An 18,462-nucleotide genomic window follows, 5' to 3' on the forward strand; every position below is an offset into this window, starting at 1 on the left:
GTGGATTTTACAGACGGGGTGTTTCTGGGGGATGTGCTGAAGTTGAAGTTGAAGTTGAAGGGGGAGGAGGGGCGGGGAGGTAGATGGTCTGTGGTTATTTTTTGGCTGCCGTTGGCTTCTTTGTAGAGGGCTGTTATGGGGTTTGGGAGGGGCATGTTGGCTGTTGGGTCTGATTCTGTTGTGTATAAGGGGTCGAGTCTAGGGAGGCTGGATATATCCCGATTTTAAGTAATGAGTGGCTCGGGAAATCCAATGCGGGATATCCGAGGTCTGGGATGGGGAACGTCTTCATGCTTTGTGGATGGAGCGAGTGAATGCTGGGGATATAGCCCTAGTGGCTACTGCCTTACGAACTGTTGATGGATTACAGGTTATGTATGTGTCTAGATAGACACCTTGGTATTTCTTCAAAGATTCATTTCGTCGTAATCTCATTAATCCGAACTCATATCAGGTACATCAGCCTCTAGATGGAAATCTTGCAAGACCCAGAGGACAGTCGTTCGGATCACAAGTCATCAACGTTCATTTCCGCCTGGCCAACCTGCCTAGTACAACATGGCGAGACATGGGGCGGACCTTGAAATTCCATACACTCATTCCTTTCCCCTCCCCACGGCTCATGCTCACAGAACCGGAGTATATCCAGGAAATCTGTGGTGCCGTGGGGCTTGGGTCTGCTTGACCTTTTCCTTCTTTTTTTTTTTTTTTTTTTTTGTAAATTTTTGACATCTTTTTTGTTCCCTCAGGAGGGATCATCACAACACATGTTCATGCAAAAGGAGTGACTATAGTTGAGCTTAAGCAAATAATGAACTGCTCGAAACCATGCCAAGCCTACATCGAGTCGGGTATCGTTGCATCGACCAGCGCGCAGGGAGGTAGTCCACCTCCCGTCTCGGTGATGAGTTGGGGTCCTCTCAAGAGGTTTCAGGATGGGAGATACGGGGTCTTAAATGAGAGTGGATCGTATCTATCTGCGCACAACGATTCCCTGGCGGCGCACAGCACTGCGAGCTCGGCGGTATTCCTCGTCGCTGTCGGACTCGGAGCAGCTGGCCTCCGAGGACTCGGTCACGTAGCCGCATCGGCTACCGCCGCAGTCGAGCTTGACGCGGTCACCCTTGCGAGTGATGCCATAGCGTTCACAGTGGCAAATGGAGGCGGGTGGGTCACTCATGGACGACAAAGACGAGGGCGAGGTGCTGCCAGACGAGCGAGACGACAGAGAAGAGCCGACAGAGCTGGGAGGGCTGTTGGAGTACGAGTACTCATCGGACATGCGGGAGCTGGCGAAGCGCATGGTCAGTTCCTCCATGTTGGGAGCAAAGTCGGTTTCCCGGATCTGGCGCGAGGCGTAGGGCTTGGAAGGCTTGGGGTGGTGGATCTTGGATGGAGACAGAGCGCGGCCCTTGGCAACGTCGGTGGATCCTCTGCGCGTCTTGGGGGCAGGGTTGGAGCTCTTGCCGCCGGGGACGTCGAGGATGTTGAGCTTGCGGCCAGTGGTGGGCTCCACGGTGTACTCAACGGCGGGATCATGAGAAACATGGTATCCATCCATGATATACTATGAACAATCAGCATTGATACTCACATGCCGACACAACCAGGAGGCAGACTCACGTAGTACCAGTACCGACCACCGAGCTTGAGCATAGAGGTCTGGAAGCGGAACTTCCCAACCCACGAGCCCGGCTTGGAGTCATCTCGGGAGAGGGGGATCTGACGCGAGTAGTTGTCCCATGAGCCGGCCAGGTGGACAGTCTTGACGTTGGAGGAAGTCCGGAGAGAGAACTTGAGTTGAACAGCGGTCATTATGGCGGTAGTTGCAGAAAAGAAAAAAGCAAGTTGAACTAAAGATTATATTATATGAGAACTCGAAAGACCGATAGCTCGTTGGCGCAGAGCTATGGACAACAGAATGACTACCGGAGTCGATTCTGTTGGTTCGTTGGATGGCTTGTTGGTTTGGAGGCGAAGCAAGGCTCTCAACAAGGCTCGCTGGGGGAAATTTCCTTCGAGGGGGTGACGGGAACCAGTCCGCGACAGACAGAAATAGAGATTGGAGAAGAAATTAAAGTAGTAAAAAGGTCTTGACAAAGAGTAAACCAGTTCTTTGACAAAGGACCCGAGCAAGTAGTCTGAGCTGGATGATAGGCTGACAAACGACGACGTCGACCGGCGACGAAGATTGAAAGGCTGTAGAGAAGAAGATTGTATAGTCTAGAAGTATCCTGAGCAAAGGCAAATCAACAACAGGGGCATCAGAAAGCACAGCTTGTCTGATGAGGGCAGGGGAAGTAATTAGTTGGGGGAGTATAGTATATCAAAAGATATCAAAGAAGTTTAGAAGCGATAAACAAAGAAAAAAAAAAAGAAAACCAGTGCAACCAGTGCAGAGGATACTTCGAAACTAAAGGCAGCTCAAACCACACAAGACTTGCTGAGGAAAAGAAAGAGAAAGAGAAGAGAGGAAGAAGAAGAACTTCTTGAGCGCAGGCCGGCGGCTGCAGCATCTTTAAGGCTCGTCGAGGCATCCAACGGATTTCCGCTGGTGGTGATGTTCCTCGTTGGTATTATGTCCTGTCATCTACCCGTAATGGTCTGGTATTTTCATTGTATTGCTGGTAATCCTGTCATCCTGCAGGCTATTTCTGGGAAACTCTGGCTGGGGTGGAGGGGATTGTGCTCGAGGTGAGCCAATAGAACAGAGTGGATGCTACTTCTCCGCCGTCACAGTGGGGCCCTTGATCTTTCTGGCGGGTGGACATCAATAACCATTGGATGGAAGAAGGGAAAGTGGGTCTTCTAGCGCACTCCCAGAGCCAACCACACAGCAGGATCACCCCACCAACCATCACCCTGGATTTGGCGCCTGGATTGCTGTGTGATACCAATCCACCATCTGGCAGCAGGTACCTACAACAGTCCGAGGGACGCAAGTACTGTCGGTCACCAGCCATTCTTCAATATTAAGGTTCACAGGCCACTTCACCATGCAGCAAAGAGGGGAAATAATACGAAGAGGAAATGCAGATGCATACAGGGAGGAAGAGGAAGAAGAAAGAAGCACAGGATCTCGGACATAAACCCGCCAGTGACAAAGTCCTGAAGATTGAGGCTGATTCAGCTAGTAAGGATGTGAAGAGATTTGCAACGGAGTATTCCTAGTTGTAGATAATCCAAGTGTCTGTGTTTTCTTAATTCAATCGAGGCATACGGAAGAGAACAAAGTCAAAGGCATATCGCTCCCCCCTTCAAACTCATCTCTCAAATCGATTCGCATCTAAATCACAAAAGCATCAAAAATTGAGAGAAGGGACAATCCATCTTGCATCCGTTTGTACGCCAGGAAAATGCCAAAAACCAATCTGTTTTGTCTCCGTCGAGATCACAAAAAGTAAAAAAAAGAAAGGGGAGGGGGGAAACCGGGGGATATGAGGGCATTTGGAAAGATTAGAGAGGGGGAGGAGCATCGATTAGAAGAATGGTTTTGATGTCGTAAGAAGAAAAAGAAGAAGACTGTACAGGACCCTCGTCCAAGTCCCCTGCCCACTGAACGCTGCGCACTCGAGAGTACTCATCACCGCACAGACACGCCAGACCGGTTGGTAAACATACGAGCAGCGATATTCATGGCTGCCAGCTCCTGGAACAGAAGCTTGGCGGCGTAGGGAATATGGACCTGCGAGATCCGGTGTTTGTTGTTGCACAGGCGACACTCGAAGAGTCCCTTCTTCAGTTTACTGGAGAAAGACAACCATCAGTAAGCATGCTACGGACAGGGATGAAAGGGAAATAAACTTACGCGATCGGGGTCATGAGTCCGCAGTCGTCGCAGATGTGGACTCGGAACGGGTCGGAAACATCGAACAGACGCTCCTTCAGGAAAGCACTGGCTCCGTGCGCAATCATACAATCACGTTCCATCTCTCCGAATCGGAGACCACCATCACGGGCCCTACCTTCCACAGGCTGGCGCGTCAGAATCTGAGTCGGTCCACGTGCACGAGCATGGATCTTATCGTCGACCATGTGGCGCAGACGCTGGTAATAGGTTGGCCCCAGGAACACTTGCGCCACCATCTTCCGTCCAGTGTGGCCGTTGTACATCACTTCAAACCCACGAGACTGGTAACCGTGTTCACGAAGCAGACGAGAGACAGAGTCGACAGTGACGTCAGTGAAGGGTGTCGCGTCACCTTCAAACCCACGCAGCGACGATACTTTACTGAGCTGACACTCGATCAAGTGAGCGATGGTCATACGGGACGGAATGGCGTGCGGGTTGATGATGAGGTCGGGTACAACGCCCTCGCGTGTGAAGGGCATGTCTTCCTGTCGGTAGGTGATACCGATGGTACCCTTCTGTCCGTGACGAGACGCAAACTTGTCACCAATCTGGGGAATCTTAGTCGTCCTCATGCGCACCTTGACGAACTTGAGATCATCATTGCTGGTGGACACCAGGACTTGATCCACGATACCATTCTCCGTGCTTCGCAAAGGTGTCGACACATCCAGCTTGGTGTGAGCCTTGGTTCGCTGGCCAAGCTCTTCTGCCTCAGGCGCCAAGGGAGCTGTTTTGCCGATGATGATATCCTCACCCGACACACGGACACCTGGAGCGATGATGCCATCCTCGTCGAGCTTGTCGTAGGTACCCTTCCTCATGCCGATTGTGTCCGAACGCATGGGCTTCTCAAACCGTTCAACAACGGTAAGACCTACCATCTTCTCCGTGTCCGTATAGGTACGGTAGAACATACTGCGGAAGAGACCACGATCAATGCTGCTCTGGTTCATGATGACGGAATCTTCTTGGTTGTAGCCGGAATAACAAGCAATAGCGACGATAGCATTCTGGCCGGCTGGCAACTCACGGAATCGGAGGAACTCCATAGACCGGGTGGTAGCCAACGGCTTCTGTGGGTAATAGAGAATATTTGCCATTGTCTCCATACGCTGGTCGAAGTTGGTCAAGAACACGCCCATGGCCTGTTTACCCATTGCAGACTGGTAGGTATTACGGGGCGACTGGTTGTGATCCGGGAAAGGAATGATACTGGCACAAACACCCAGAATCATACTGGGGTGAATTTCGCAATGCGTCCAGGTATGCGCCCTCTGACTCAGAATTGAGCGGACACGCTTGTTCGGGTCATTCAGCTCCTCTTCGGGAAGAGCGTAACCGGCCTGGAGTTGCTTGGAGATCTCGAGGTCCTCCGGCGTCATGGAAATCATGATATGCTCTTCTTCCTCAGCATCGACATACTCCACGACTCCCGACTTGACCAGACCATCCCAGCCAAAGTAGCGTTCTCTACGCTCCTCAGGGTCAAGATCTGGGGGCAGTTCTTTGTCTTGCTCCAGCTTGCGAATATGCTCCTTGTTCAGCACCAGAGAGCCGCAGTTCTCACTCTTCGGGTCATTGTCGATGACAAAGAGTGGTCGACAAACACGTCCAGCATCAGTGAAGATCTTGAACTCACGCTCACGGATGTCACGAATCAAGCTGACCTCATGCGAAATCATGTTACGACGACGCAGAGAGAGCATCGTGTTAACCAAATGAGCTGGATCTCTGTGGACACCAACCCAGACACCGTTCACGAACACTTTCGTGGCGTTCGGTGTCACTTGGGGCTCGAATTCCTCAAGAACCTCCATGTTGCGCTGAATCATGAAATCAATGATGGGTTCGCTGGGGGTACCGACAGTGATGTAACACATCAGAGCCAAGTTCTTGACCAGACCACAAGCCTGACCTTCGGGTGTCTCTGCCGGGCAGACCAGACCCCAGTGCGTGTTATGAAGCTGACGAGGTTTGGCGATCTTACCGTCACGGCCGATGGGCGTGTTGGTTCGGCGCAGATGTGACAAGGTGGAAGAATAGGTGTAACGAGACAGCACCTGCGAGACACCGGCTTTGGAGCTCGCTGCTTTTTTCTGTTCTCCCCAGTTACCCGTGGCGAGGGCATATTTCAGACCTCCTGTCAAGGTACTGGCCTTGATACCGATATTGAGGTAGATTTCCCTGTTGGTTTCAACACATCTCTGGACGTAACGCTGAAGGTCGCGGGTGACTCTGGTGAAGAGAACGCGGAACAGGTTGGCAAGCAAAGGACCGGCAAGATCGAGACGTTTCTTTCCGAAGTGATCACGGTCGTCAACATCACGGCGACCCAGAGCGCATTGCAAGAGTCTGTGCACCATGTAACCCAAGAAGAAAGCCTTGCGGGTCTCGCTACCCTCGCTCTGAGAGATGTGAGGAAGCAGTTCCTTCTGCATGATCTCCCGTGCGTATCTGACACGGCGCTCATGGTTCATGCTCGACTGAGAAGAACCACGCTTGGCAATGAAATCCAGAGCGACCTCACGGTCTTGAATGACAAAACCTTCTTCAATACAAGGCTTCAGCATCTCCAGCATAGGGGTATCATTTCTGTCGTAACAAATGTGGTTGAGGATATCCTCGTCCGAAACCACGCCAAGTGCTCTGAATACCACGACAATGGGAATGTCGGTCTTGACGTAAGGCAAAGTCGATCTGATTGTAGGTCCGAAACCGCCCTTGGCGCTGTCTCCCTTGGCGAAAAGCTTAAGAGACAATTGCGAAAGCAGTCTCGAACCCTTCTCGACCGCACTGCGAATCTCCGCAACGTAAGGTGTAGGACTGGGTGGCGCTTTTTTGAACACCTGAACGGTGTTTCCGGCGCTTCGCTCCTGGGCAATCAAGACCTTTTCACTTCCATTGATAATAAAATAACCTCCCGAGTCGTAGGGGCACTCATTCCAGTTGTATAGAGCCTGTTCGCTCAGATCCTTGAGGATACAGTACTTGGACTTGAGCATGATGGGCATCTTTCCAATGAACACGGTCTCCTCCTTCGCCTGATCAGCGGGAAGCTCCTTTTGCTCCCACTGCAGGTATGTGCCACGAGCCTTTCTGTCCTCATCCGCATCTGGGACCGTTTCGTCATCCTCACGATCTGCGATCAACCGTTCGCGACCTTCCATGATTCGCTTAGTGATACCGAGGTAAAGGGGACTGGCGTAGGTCAGGTTTCGCAAGCGAGCCTCCTGAGGCAACATGATAGTAGTCGCACCGTCACCTTCAGTGACTGAGGGTCGAGAAAGCATGACGGTTCCGAATTTGAGTTCATAACGGCGGAGGACGACTGGGTCGACTTCATCATCGGCAGGAGGAAGAGTCTGGTCGAGGGTAACTTGGCCTTGTTCCTCCACCAGCTCTTGCATCGTCGATGAAACGAATTCATCGAAGGAGTCCAGCTGCTGCGACACGAGACCTTTCGTGTCGAAGAAAGACGAAATCACCGTCCAGCAGTCCTCCGACGTGATTCCCTCCTCCATATCATCGTAGAACTCCTCCTCGTACGCATCGTCGTAGTCGGCCATTTTGAAAAGATTTGAATTCAGCGAGATTGATAAGCACAATGAAGAGGAAGTGAGCGCAAGAAGGGTGACGCGCTCAAGCGTGAAAATATCCCACTTCCGGGTCGCTCAACTGCTGCTACGAGCAGTGACACCAGCGTAAGCGTCCTCAAAAAGCGACACCGAAGAAGGGTTACTGAGTTGGGAATCTCAAGTAGATGAAAAAGTGAGAGATCCCCCGTCGCAGAGGATGGTGAACGGAGCAAAGCTGGACGTTTCCTTTCTCCGGCTGGGTGATGGATCTTGAGCAGAGAGCCGCCACTAGCGCCTCGACCCCCGACTTGGCGCTAGTCCTCGACTAGGACTGAAGAGGAAGTCATATCACGTGATTGATATCTTTTGCCTCTGGTATGGACATGTTGAATTTACGATCATAGAACATAGTAGTAGAAGCACATTATTCTAGGATGTTCTTCGGAGCTTTTTCTTAGTGGCTATTGTACAATCTTATGCAACTATATATTGCATAATCTCCAAAATGTCCTATAAAAACTGTAGAAGAGTCTCAAGCATCTCTTTATGGTCTTTCTGCCCAGGCTCATCCTCTGTGAGACCCTCAATTTGCTCTGACGTGTGACAAATTAGTTAGTCAAGATCAATCTAAGCACAGTGGACGGGACATTCACTCACCTTTCAAGGTTGCCTTGATCAAAGAGATATCTTCATCCCGGTCTGCTAGCAAGGAGACTATCTTCTGTTTGGCCCCATCATCCTCAGCCACCAGCCACGCTAATATCACATCAATCAACTAAAAATGTCAGTTTTTCACCAGCATACCAGCCTCAGAGTGAATTTACATACCTGCAATGAGAAAAGGCCAGCATCGAAGCGTCTCGAAAGCCACTCGGCTGCCATAACCTCTTGTTCTTCATCTGTATAATTCTTCCGTTCTTTCTCGATGGCCTGCTCAACAGGTGATACCCTTGAGGCATAGTCTCGTCTTAATTTGACAAGTTTGCCAATCTTCTCGTAGTCCTTTTCCATGAATTTGGCGAGCGTGCGAATTCGCGGTGCAGATCCTCCAGGCAGGAGACGTAGCAGTGAAGCGAAAATCCCGAGCAAATGCTCAATGACCTGACTCTCTTGCTGTTCAACGTCAGCGCAATAGCTCAGGTTTAGTCCTTCCTTTCCAGATGACTCTTACCTTTCGCATAAACATCCCAAAGATTGTCCTCAAACCCGCCACTTCAACCAACCGCTCACACGCAGGCCCACCTCCTAAGCCACCCAAAGCATGATCAAGGGCTCGCAAAGCTCGTTGTTTACTGAATTTACCCTCCTTCAGCATGATTTGCGCAAGCTCAATGCCCTCCCCTTCTAAGAATTTCTCCTTCCCGGGATCTTCATCGACAACGCATATCAAGGAATCGAAGAGATTCTCCACGTATTCTTCCTCGTCTGAATCCTTCTCGGGGTCGCGCTTGCGGTATTGGCTGAGTAGTTGAAGGAGAACATCCACGCCATCCAGACTAATGAACTTCTGCTTGTTCTTCGGTGAAGACTGTAGCAGGATGGCCAAGACCTCTGCTGCATACTGCTTGTTTTGGCTCACTGGATTCTCCTTTTGTTGTATGCGAGAAAGAAGCCACGACAGCACTGAAGAATCTTGGCCGATTTTCTCCGCGATTGCTATCTGAGAAGCAAGGTTCTCAATCACATCTTTATGACATAGTTAGCGCTATTTCGAAGGGTATTGCGATAATCGGTAGGACGTACTCAGCACATAGTACACCCCTGCCCTATCAGCCTCGGAGGATTCTTCTAACCGGGACAAATTTTGAACCAGGAGTTCAATGAGGTCGGCATCCAACTATAATAATTAGCATTATTCTAGCAAACCATCCACGAGACATACCAAGGCGTTAACTAGTGTATCCCATTGTTCCTGTTCAGCCTCTACGTCTTCATCTGTCAATTCGTTGATGATCTGGATCGCGTCGATGGCGATGTCGGCGTTTTCGTGGGATAGCAGTGATGTCAGAGATCCGACGCAGCCCAGCTTGCAGAATTCGCCGTATAGCTCCGGGTGTTCTGTTAGGATTGAGAGTCCATTTATCTCTGTATCGAGATCCGCTTCAGATGTCATGAACCTAACGGCCCGTCAGCATTGGGAGTGCAAATATGACCCATGCTGTTCATGCAGCTAGGACTCACTTTTGCGGATCATTTTCAAACTTTCCACGAAGCTCGGCATTTTTCGATATCTTCTTCTCGAAGCCAAGTGCGAGCCGTCGCAACCAAGCAACGTCGAACTTCTCGGGCTGAAGTAGGATTAGTACTGAGCCTGAGTAGTCATGATATAGACGCAAGGTCTCCATACCGCGGCCTCCCCTTCATCCAGCTGATCAATATATTGCATTGCCTGGGCAGTTTTGCGCTCCATACCCCCGCCGAAAAAGCGCCCTTCCTCATCGTCTGGTATGTCCTCGACGTCGAAATCTGGGGGGAGCTCTGGACCAGCTTCGCCGTCGTCTACCTCCTCGTCCTCCACCATTGGTGCCTTCCCTTTGGATTTGACATCGCCATTCGCGTTTAATTTGGCTGCTTTGTAGAGTTCATCTGAGATTGCGCATCAGTAACGATCGTGCCACTCTGTATGCGAAATGGTCGGAGGACATACTCGGATCTTGCGCAAGGTCTAATTTTCGCTTGGCGCTGGCTGCCGAAGATGGTTTCTGTTCACAATAAGCTTCGATTCACCAAGTGGCAAAGAGTGCGTGTCTGTACCTTAAAGAGGTCGTCTATACTGGTCATGGTCGCGGCGTGTAAGGTTGACAGGACGAAGGGAAACGGTTGGCCTGGCAAAGCAACAGCCCGTTCTACCGGAATGCTCCAAATTTATAGATAAAAAATGCTTACTTGTGATTTCTATGCGACCAAGTCTGACTTCAAGACAAGACTTCGCAGTCTTTTTTTTTCAATCAGTCTGTCGCAAGCTGCTGAGGAGATACGGGTGTCAAGAACAGCTAAAGACGCAATTACTGATGCCAAGAAACGTGCAACTCTAAAGATTTCTCGGAGCGCATTTTCCTCCGCAACCCATCAATATCGCCGACGTAACTGCCACCTCCTGCAAGAACAGTATCTTTGAAACCAGTCTACTCGATAAATTTTCTATCCAGATCCATTTCGCATCATGTCTCCCAAGCAGCGTGTCGTCGTCGCGGGCTCCCGCCCCCAGAAGGGCTTCTTCGGCGCCGCCTATGAAGAGCTCACTGCATCTGAGAATACAACCATCGTGAGAAGCCTTCTGGTCTTCGGTGTAAGTTTCTTATCTCGCTGGGTCTGCCTTTTGGCCTTCGCAGCAAGGACTAAAGCTAACCTTGCATCTTTGTAGGCCGGTGTTGCTTTCCTCCACAGCAGCCTCAGCGAGTTCCTCCTCCCTCCGTAAGTCGAGAACCATTCTCATGCATTACAATCCGGCCGATTCGCGACATGAGCTTCCTGGATGGAAACTGACAAGACTAGTCTGTAAACGATCTCCGATGAATCCTTGGATACCTGTTACTGAGAGACCACCGGATTGGTCTCTCAGGCCCTTCCCGCCATTCAAAACCGACACGGATAAGCTCGCAGCTCCTTTCTTGTCCTGATGGCTACTTGTACTATATTTTGGGCTCCGGTGGGCATATGTCTCTTTGGGAGAAATGATCGCACCTCCCGGGTCATGAGTTCGATATCATATGGCGTTTTATTAGACATTTTTCGAATGCAATGTTGTCTGGGTCCGTCTCTGATATTCTTTGGTTAGTCTCGAGGAAAGGCCTTCTCCATCAGCCAGATAATCATGTTATGTGAAGATATGTCTAGCCAAGAGGACTGGTTGTTAGATCCAGGCTGATTCCCACTCCATGGAAGGAATATTAGTCCTTCAGCCTGACAATCTTAGAACTGATAGTGAAGGGAATGTAGCTGCTGTTTATTTCTCCCATATTAAGCGCCTACAAGGTCTGCCGTGCCATCGCAATTGCATGAACAGAAAGGGTCCACCACTTGTGTGGGAGGAATGACCCTCAGGCTTCAATAGATAAAGATTGGGAGAAGATCTACATTCACTAGAAGAGCAGAATATACACCCCTGGTAATGTCAATCAATCTTAGTCTCTTAATTCCCTCTGTTGGCATGTTTCTCTGGGATTGATGTCCAACTCATAGCGGGAGAAGATCGCGGGTGACTGTTTTGATAGTGGCATCCAGAAGTGTATATCTCTCCCTTCTTTACGAAGTTTTCACACCAACCAGCTCATAATTTCATGCAGCCACCTCTTTACTACCGACTATTACGATTAGTACTCCACCCCAATCCATCTAGAACACCCTAATGAGGAACTGATATTGCCAAGACACCATTATCGACACCAAAACAACGCGGGGAAGCCCGCAAAAACCCCACAGGAACCCGAACACCGCCTTGACGAAGCGCCCGGGGGGACACTATCGGGACCGGTGCACGGCGTGTAGACTGGACAGCGTCGATCGCCTCTGCAAGTCTCCCTCTGTTTGCTTTAGCTACGTTTGATGGTTATCAGATCGCGTCTCTTTGCTGTAGAAGCAGCTATCCTCGGTTCCCCTCCGTCAGAATGATGACCGCCAAGCGCAAACTGTCAATGGCGGACACCGACTTGGATACCCCCATAGCAAAGAAGAGCAATTTCATGGGCTATGATGCTCGCACGCCATGGCTTTATGACTCTAGACCAACGCTGAATCGTCGGACGTCTGGGAACCCCGCGGTGCAACATTCTCTTCCGCTGGCCAATATGGTATCCACCGTCCAAGACCTCATCGATCCCGATTTCGACCCTCTTATTGCTATCCTAGATGACGAACCCCGATTTCTGAAGCCCTTGCCTAGTCGGATCTCACCGGAGGATCTTGAGCTCTTGAGATTTCGAGGCGCGCTCTCGATTCCGGAAAGAGGATTGCGGAATGAACTGCTACGGTGCTATATCCAATGGGTTCATAGCTTCATGCCGGTGTTGAATCTGCAGGAATTCCTTCGATGTGTTGCTGAGAATGATCTAAATGGGAATATCAGCCTCTTGCTCTTCCAGGCAGTCATGTTTGTCGCCACTGCATTTGTCGATTTCAAACACCTCCAGGATGCTGGTTACTCCACACGAAAGAGTGCACGGAATGCTTTCTATGAACGGCTAAGGGTATGAAGGTCATCGAATATGAACCATCTTGTATCCTGCTAACGCTGTTGATCAGCTGCTTTATTCCCTCGACTGTGAAGAAGACCGAATCGCCATTCTGCAAACCCTTCTCCTCATGACATACTGGTCGGATCAAGTCAATAACCCGCAAAGAGATATCTGGGATTGGGTTGGAATCTGCAACACACAAGCGCATTCCATTGGACTGAATAGAGACCCTACGACCTCGAACATGGATCCTAGGATGAAACGATTGCGAGTCCGTTTGTGGTGGAGTCTGTACTGTCGAGACCGTCTCATCGCCATGGGGATGAGGCGACCAACCCAGGTGAACGAAGGCACGAGCAGCGTCCCGATGCTGAGACTGGACGACTTTGACTTTGAACCCTATCACCCGTCGGTAATTGAAATATTCCGCTGTCGACAACTAGAGGACACATCCCACCAGAAGCGTCTAGCAACCATGTTCATTGAGAAGGCAAAACTTTGTCAATCTATTGGCCGTGTGTTATTTGCGCAGTACACCACCTCGCAGTGCCAGTTTGGCGTAACCAACCGAACAACCATCACGCTCGTTCCGAGGCAGGCCTCGGAATCGGAACTGGCACGTTGTAGCCAGAGACTCGACTCGTGGCTCAGTGCTCTGCCCAAGGACGCACAATTCATTCCAGCCTCGAAAACCAACTTTAAGGATGGTGAGGACGTTCTGTTGCTCCACGGCGCCATGCTGCGGATGCTTTATCACGCCACCATAAGCGCTCTGCACCGGCCGTGGGCATTTCATTCGAACAAGGATCAAGCTCCGTCCCGTCTCGAACTAGCCCAAACTGCGCGATCGAAAATGCACGACGCAGCCTTAGGCATCACTCACATCATTCAAGGACTCAATCAATTAAACATGACGAGGTTTCTTCCCCAGTCCGGCGTCACTGTGATCATCCCAGCAGCCGTGGCGCACTTGTCGAATATGATGTCAGACAATCCCATTGTCCGAGAGACGAGCCTTCAACACTTCCAAAGATGCATCAAGGTCCTACAAGGGCTAAAGGACCTCTATCCTGCCGCAGATGTAGAACACGCCAATATCGAGGCTGCCGTCAAAGTGCAGTCTGATAGCATTAGCACTTTCCTGAAGATAATGCAGTATAGCGATATGAAAGCGAGCCAGCTGAGGGGACCGGAACCTCCGCTACGCAGAGGAAGCACCGACTCAATTATCCACACGATCTCAACGGAAGACAGATCACCCGAGCAGCGAGATTCTCTGCTAGGAGGAACTCCCAGGCAGAGAACCGAGTCAGATGTGCACCGCAAAGATGGCCACACCGAACGTACATCCACCAAGAAAGAGAGCATTGCCACGGCGAACTTACACAATGGATCCCAACCCACAAATCAACAGCAACAACAACGGCCCATTGCTTCCAACGACTTCGACGACCATTTCAGCCTCTTCCCTTCCCCAGGATCAACCAGCCCCTTCATAACCACAGACCTGCTTCGAATTGACATGGACTCGTTCCCCGACTTTAAGCCCATGGACACGAACATGTCTTCGACCCCGGAACTAGACGTTGACTGGACAGATGAGCTCCTCGGCGGATCGGACCTCCATCTGGACGGATCGGGATCGAGCGTGGACGAGCCCAAAGATTTCTTCTCCTTCCCGTCCAGACGCGAGCCGGGCTCGATAAGCCATAGCCACTGTGGTATAACTGGCGATCTAGATCGCGATTTGGGTTTAGCGCTGGATTCGTATTGATGACCCCATCTAATTGCTTATGATGACTCTTTGTTGATTGGCGTTGTGCTGCGCGTCGTATTGTACATATGCATTAGATCTTGGGCTGTGCTTGCATGGAGGGAATTTGGCGTATATGATTTCACGATATATTTAAATGTGAACGTCACCGATACAAATCCCACGGGTAAGGTCGTAGTAATTTTTACCTGTAGCGAGCTGCAGACAATCATATCGCGAAAGGCAGCGCATTACCATAAATCATGTAATTCTAGCGCTCCATGCCATGTCTATTTCAATGGATATCTCGATATACAAAATATACAAGATTTGTTCTTCCGCTCCAAGTTCAAAGCAAACACACAATGGCTACCTCTGCTTAGCCCAGCGGTTACTCTCATCACCTTCCTCCCATAATTGCTCGGTATACCCAAGTCTCTGTTTCACCTCTTGGACGGTACTCTTGTCTCCTGTGTTCTTGCCCATGTTGTCACTGAGCTTGACAGCCGGACGACCGTTGGCTGTCGCGATCTTGATGACAATGTTCAAGGGTTTCGATTTCGTATCGTCCGATTTATGTGTGAAATCGTCTAGAGGGCATGGTTAGCAGGACAGGTGGGACGATGGGTGAAGGGCAGCTTACTGGTGAAGAACGTCCCCACGCCAAAGACGGGGGCGAAGCCGGCTTCCTCCGCAATCATCTTGTATTCCAAGCAGTGCTCGATGTCCAAGGAGTCGGAGAAGACAATCGTCTTCTTCTCCTTGATGCCTTCCCTGTCGTAGAAGTCGCGGACCATCTTGACGAAGTAGGCGGGATCGCCGGAGTCTTGGCGGACGCCGGTGTAGACCTGCGCATACGTCTTGGGGGAATGGTGGGCCTCAGCCTCGTTGAGGGGAGCGGCAATGGGCGGTTTGGTTTCGGCTTCGCTTTGGGGGGTTGACTCGCTTGTCGTCCCGGGCCCGGATGGCATGGTGGACACTTCGCCGACGCCTGCGGTGGTGTGATGGGGGATCGGCTTCCGGAAGGCATCGAGGAAGGCTGGGGTACCGAACGTATCGGTGAGGGCGATACCGAGCACCTATGACACAATTAGAGTGAATTCGAACAGCGCAGCATCGCGGATTTGGGAACGAACCCCTTCGCCGAAGCATCCCAGCCAATAGCTGAGAGCCAGCTCATTGGCGTTCTCGTAGTCGTTTGTGATGGCGGCGATGGTCATGAACCATTCATGGGCCACGGTGCCGACGGGTTTCACGCCATACTTCATCGCGAAGTGAACATTGCTGGTCCCAGAGAAGACGCCCTTCCACCCCTTCCGCTTCCCTTCTTCCGCTGCCTCGCAAAGTCCCTTCATGACCAAGTCTTGAGTGTGGTAATCGCGCCGACGTCTCGATCCGAATTCGGAGAAAATACATCCGTTCTCAAGCAGAGTGCAGCCCTTCCGGAGCGCCTTCTCCTCCTGGTTGCTGTGGTCCCAGTCTTTATCAGTGAACATGAAGTACGCCTGACTCGTCAGGGCCAGAAGCGGGATCTCATAGAGAATGGTCTCGACCCAGAGTCCCTTCATTATATACTCCAAATCTCCGAGATCGTCGTCACTACCGGTGTCGTGGACAGGGGTGAATTTGATTTCAATCTGCTCTGAGGGCTTGAGCTGGAAGGTGGTCAGGTAACGAAGGTAGGCATCGTTGAAGTACGGGCATTCCTTTCTAAGGAAAGCGAGCTCCTCATCTGTCACATGAACATTGGCCAGTCCTGTCCGGAACAATATATGAGAATTATGCGATGTGGTATCTGATAGGAGTGGCCCACGTACTATCCATCTGTTCCAGAAGCCATTTGTGAGCGCCCCGCGTCAACTTCATGTGCGGGGTGCGATTCGTGAAGCCGTATGTAACATCTGCGTAAATGACAAAGTCAGCATGAATCTGGACACTGGAGGGCCATGTAAACGTACGGACATCAGGGAAGTACTTTAAGATTGCACATTGCATCGTTAGCTTATACAAATCGGTATCTAGTAGGGAGAAAATGCCCTCTGGCAGCGGGGGAGATGCATCTTGGCCCATCTTTGCGCAAAATGGTGTCAACTGCACAATGTCAATTGAGCAATCACGGGCTTGAGAGAAGAGTTCCCGACTGAGATGCGGACTCTCAATACCTTGTCCGAAGCCAGAGAATATCAGTTGAGGCTAAAGAAAACTCCGTTGCTGGACAGTTCAACGCGGGGGAGTGGGCGAGATAGAGGCGGTTTGCACTGTTTGCACAGTTATGTGGTCGTGATTAAGCACGCGACGTCATATGCACATAATTTGAATTGATATGCTATTTGAAGGTCTATGTACAGAGTGTTGAAGGGTCATAAACCGGGCAGGCAATCATGATGTCTACCGAAACCCCACACTGGAATGATCGTCCAGCAGTACGGAAGTCAGATGTTGAGAGTCTAGAGCTATTCGAAGCGACATACACCTCGTGTGATGAACATGTAAATAAAAATGACAATGCCGCCAACGGAATCGTACCGGCGGCCTGCAAACAAAATCATCCAGGGCTTTATGCTGGAGAAGACAGGGCGGAGCATGTTGGCAAAAAAACAAAAATTTACCGCTCGACCAGCTGGGCAAGCTTAGTCAAAAAAGTCCTAACTCTAAGTTTATGTAGTAAGACAATGACGCTCTGCTGATCTGGGAACAACGACTTCCACTGACCTTCAACCTCACCCATCTCCACCTCCATGAATAGCACGGGTTTTGTCGCGCTATAATCCGGCCTGCGATACTAAGATCGAATCTTGACGGCCTCAAAAGCATCTGCTTCGGTCCATTATGGCCCACGGACATGAGGATTGTGCGTCGGTGCTGGAGCAGTTCGTTCACGATGTGGCGAACCTCCCAGCAGAAATCAATCACTTGATGGAAGAGATCCAGGCAAAGGATAAACTCATCCAGGATTGCCGCGCGACGATCAACTCCCGAGACAGCAGTTTACAAAAATTCATCAGGCTCAACGGCAGTCTGACGCCGAACCCCAAAGAAGAGCAGTACTCGAAGGCAATCCTTCAGAATCTGGACAAAGCACAGCAACTGCAAGACGAGAAGATCCAGCTGAGCGAGAAGGCATGTATTCTGCTCGACCGGCAGATCAAGAAACTGGACGTCAAGATCCGCGACCTGCAGAACGACGGCGTGCTCTCGAACGACCCTCCGCTCCCCTCCCTCTTCAACAACAAGGACCAGTACCGTGACCCCCCCAGGATCTTCTTCCCCGACGCAACGGCGGCCGATTCCCCCTCCTCCGCCCTCCATCCCACCTCCGGCAACGCAAACCTCCTCGCCCAACGCCTCAGCGCCTCGCTCGCCCGCTCCACAAGCGCCTCCGCCCTAGCCACGCATCATACCACCCGCAACTCGGCGCCCGCAACCCCCGCCGCCACGGCCCATTTCCACCAGCGCCAGCGCGAATCCTCCGCCGGCGCCGTCGAGAACAAGCGCCGCAGGCTCAATGCTTCCTTGGGCACCCTCCCCGTTGCGTCCTCGAGCCTGCGGCAATCCTCTCTCGGCCCCGGCACCCCCAAGGCAGGCACCCCCGCCTCCAGCCGAGCGGGCAGCGCAGGTCCCCGCTCGCAGCTCGCGAGCAAGAAGGCCGCCACCAAGAAGGTCGCGCCGCATCAGCAACTGAAAAAGATCAAGGCGCACGGCAAAGCGACGAAGCGGTCGTCCAGCGCCGGCGGGCGGGTCAAGCTTGCGACGAAGAAGTCGCCGTCTGCGGCGGGCGGCGACGAGGATGAGGATGACTCGATGCTTAGCAGTGCGGATGTCTCGGATTCGAATACCAGCGATAGACGCATGGATGAGGATGTCGATGACGAGGAGGAGGAAGAGGAGGGGAACGAGGATACCAAGGTCTACTGTACGTGTCGCAGCGTCAGCCATGGAGACATGGTTGCTTGCGATAACGACAACTGTCCGTATGAGTGGTTCCATTGGAAATGTGTTGGCTTGATGCGGGAGCCTGTGGGGACTTGGTACTGCCCTCATTGCAAGTCGAATCTGGGGAAGTAGGGTTGCATTCTTTTGGGGGTTTTCTATGAGCCTTTGTTTTTT

The 18,462-nt window shown here is 51.3% G+C and overlaps 7 protein-coding genes across 7 annotated transcripts, besides 1 other annotated feature; 3 read left to right on the top strand and 4 right to left on the bottom strand.

Moving 5' to 3' along the window:
• Window positions 1-687: 687 nt before the first annotated feature.
• Window positions 688-717: a microsatellite.
• A 256-nt stretch (window positions 718-973) lies between these two features.
• On the bottom strand, window positions 974-1,815 carry esdC (GTP-binding protein EsdC; the record flags this gene model as incomplete). The annotated part of the gene is made up of 2 exons (XM_001272353.1): window positions 974-1,567; window positions 1,624-1,815. The coding sequence occupies 2 exons, from the start codon at window positions 1,813-1,815 to the stop codon at window positions 974-976; spliced, it is 786 nt and encodes a 261-aa protein (XP_001272354.1).
• Window positions 1,816-3,583: 1,768 nt separating this feature from the next.
• On the bottom strand, window positions 3,584-7,419 carry ACLA_065630 (DNA-directed RNA polymerase II subunit RPB2; the record flags this gene model as incomplete). Its single annotated transcript, XM_001272354.1, has 2 exons — window positions 3,584-3,746; window positions 3,809-7,419. 2 exons carry the CDS (start codon window positions 7,417-7,419, stop codon window positions 3,584-3,586), a joined length of 3,774 nt encoding a protein of 1,257 aa, XP_001272355.1.
• Window positions 7,420-7,938: 519 nt separating this feature from the next.
• ACLA_065640 (beta-catenin-like protein 1) lies at window positions 7,939-10,209 on the bottom strand (the record flags this gene model as incomplete). The annotated part of the gene is made up of 10 exons (XM_001272355.1): window positions 7,939-8,021; window positions 8,086-8,203; window positions 8,257-8,541; window positions 8,600-9,114; window positions 9,172-9,265; window positions 9,311-9,545; window positions 9,610-9,716; window positions 9,776-10,014; window positions 10,076-10,130; window positions 10,183-10,209. The coding sequence occupies 10 exons, from the start codon at window positions 10,207-10,209 to the stop codon at window positions 7,939-7,941; spliced, it is 1,758 nt and encodes a 585-aa protein (XP_001272356.1).
• A 382-nt stretch (window positions 10,210-10,591) lies between these two features.
• Window positions 10,592-10,846, top strand: ACLA_065650 (putative TOM core complex subunit Tom6; the record flags this gene model as incomplete). Its single annotated transcript, XM_001272356.1, has 2 exons — window positions 10,592-10,717; window positions 10,793-10,846. The coding sequence occupies 2 exons, from the start codon at window positions 10,592-10,594 to the stop codon at window positions 10,844-10,846; spliced, it is 180 nt and encodes a 59-aa protein (XP_001272357.1).
• A 1,189-nt stretch (window positions 10,847-12,035) lies between these two features.
• ACLA_065660 (transcription factor domain-containing protein) lies at window positions 12,036-14,376 on the top strand (the record flags this gene model as incomplete). Its single annotated transcript, XM_001272357.1, has 2 exons — window positions 12,036-12,614; window positions 12,670-14,376. The coding sequence occupies 2 exons, from the start codon at window positions 12,036-12,038 to the stop codon at window positions 14,374-14,376; spliced, it is 2,286 nt and encodes a 761-aa protein (XP_001272358.1).
• A 348-nt stretch (window positions 14,377-14,724) lies between these two features.
• ACLA_065670 (nicotinate phosphoribosyltransferase) lies at window positions 14,725-16,425 on the bottom strand (the record flags this gene model as incomplete). The annotated part of the gene is made up of 4 exons (XM_001272358.1): window positions 14,725-14,945; window positions 14,999-15,434; window positions 15,492-16,111; window positions 16,173-16,425. The coding sequence occupies 4 exons, from the start codon at window positions 16,423-16,425 to the stop codon at window positions 14,725-14,727; spliced, it is 1,530 nt and encodes a 509-aa protein (XP_001272359.1).
• A 759-nt stretch (window positions 16,426-17,184) lies between these two features.
• On the top strand, window positions 17,185-18,420 carry ACLA_065680 (putative PHD finger domain protein; the record flags this gene model as incomplete). Its single annotated transcript, XM_001272359.1, has 1 exon — window positions 17,185-18,420. The coding sequence occupies one exon, from the start codon at window positions 17,185-17,187 to the stop codon at window positions 18,418-18,420; it is 1,236 nt and encodes a 411-aa protein (XP_001272360.1).
• Window positions 18,421-18,462: the final 42 nt, after the last annotated feature.

Source organism: Aspergillus clavatus, genomic scaffold (genome assembly GCF_000002715.2).
Source record: "Aspergillus clavatus NRRL 1 1099423829799 genomic scaffold, whole genome shotgun sequence".
Lineage (NCBI taxonomy): Eukaryota > Fungi > Ascomycota > Eurotiomycetes > Eurotiales > Aspergillaceae > Aspergillus > Aspergillus clavatus.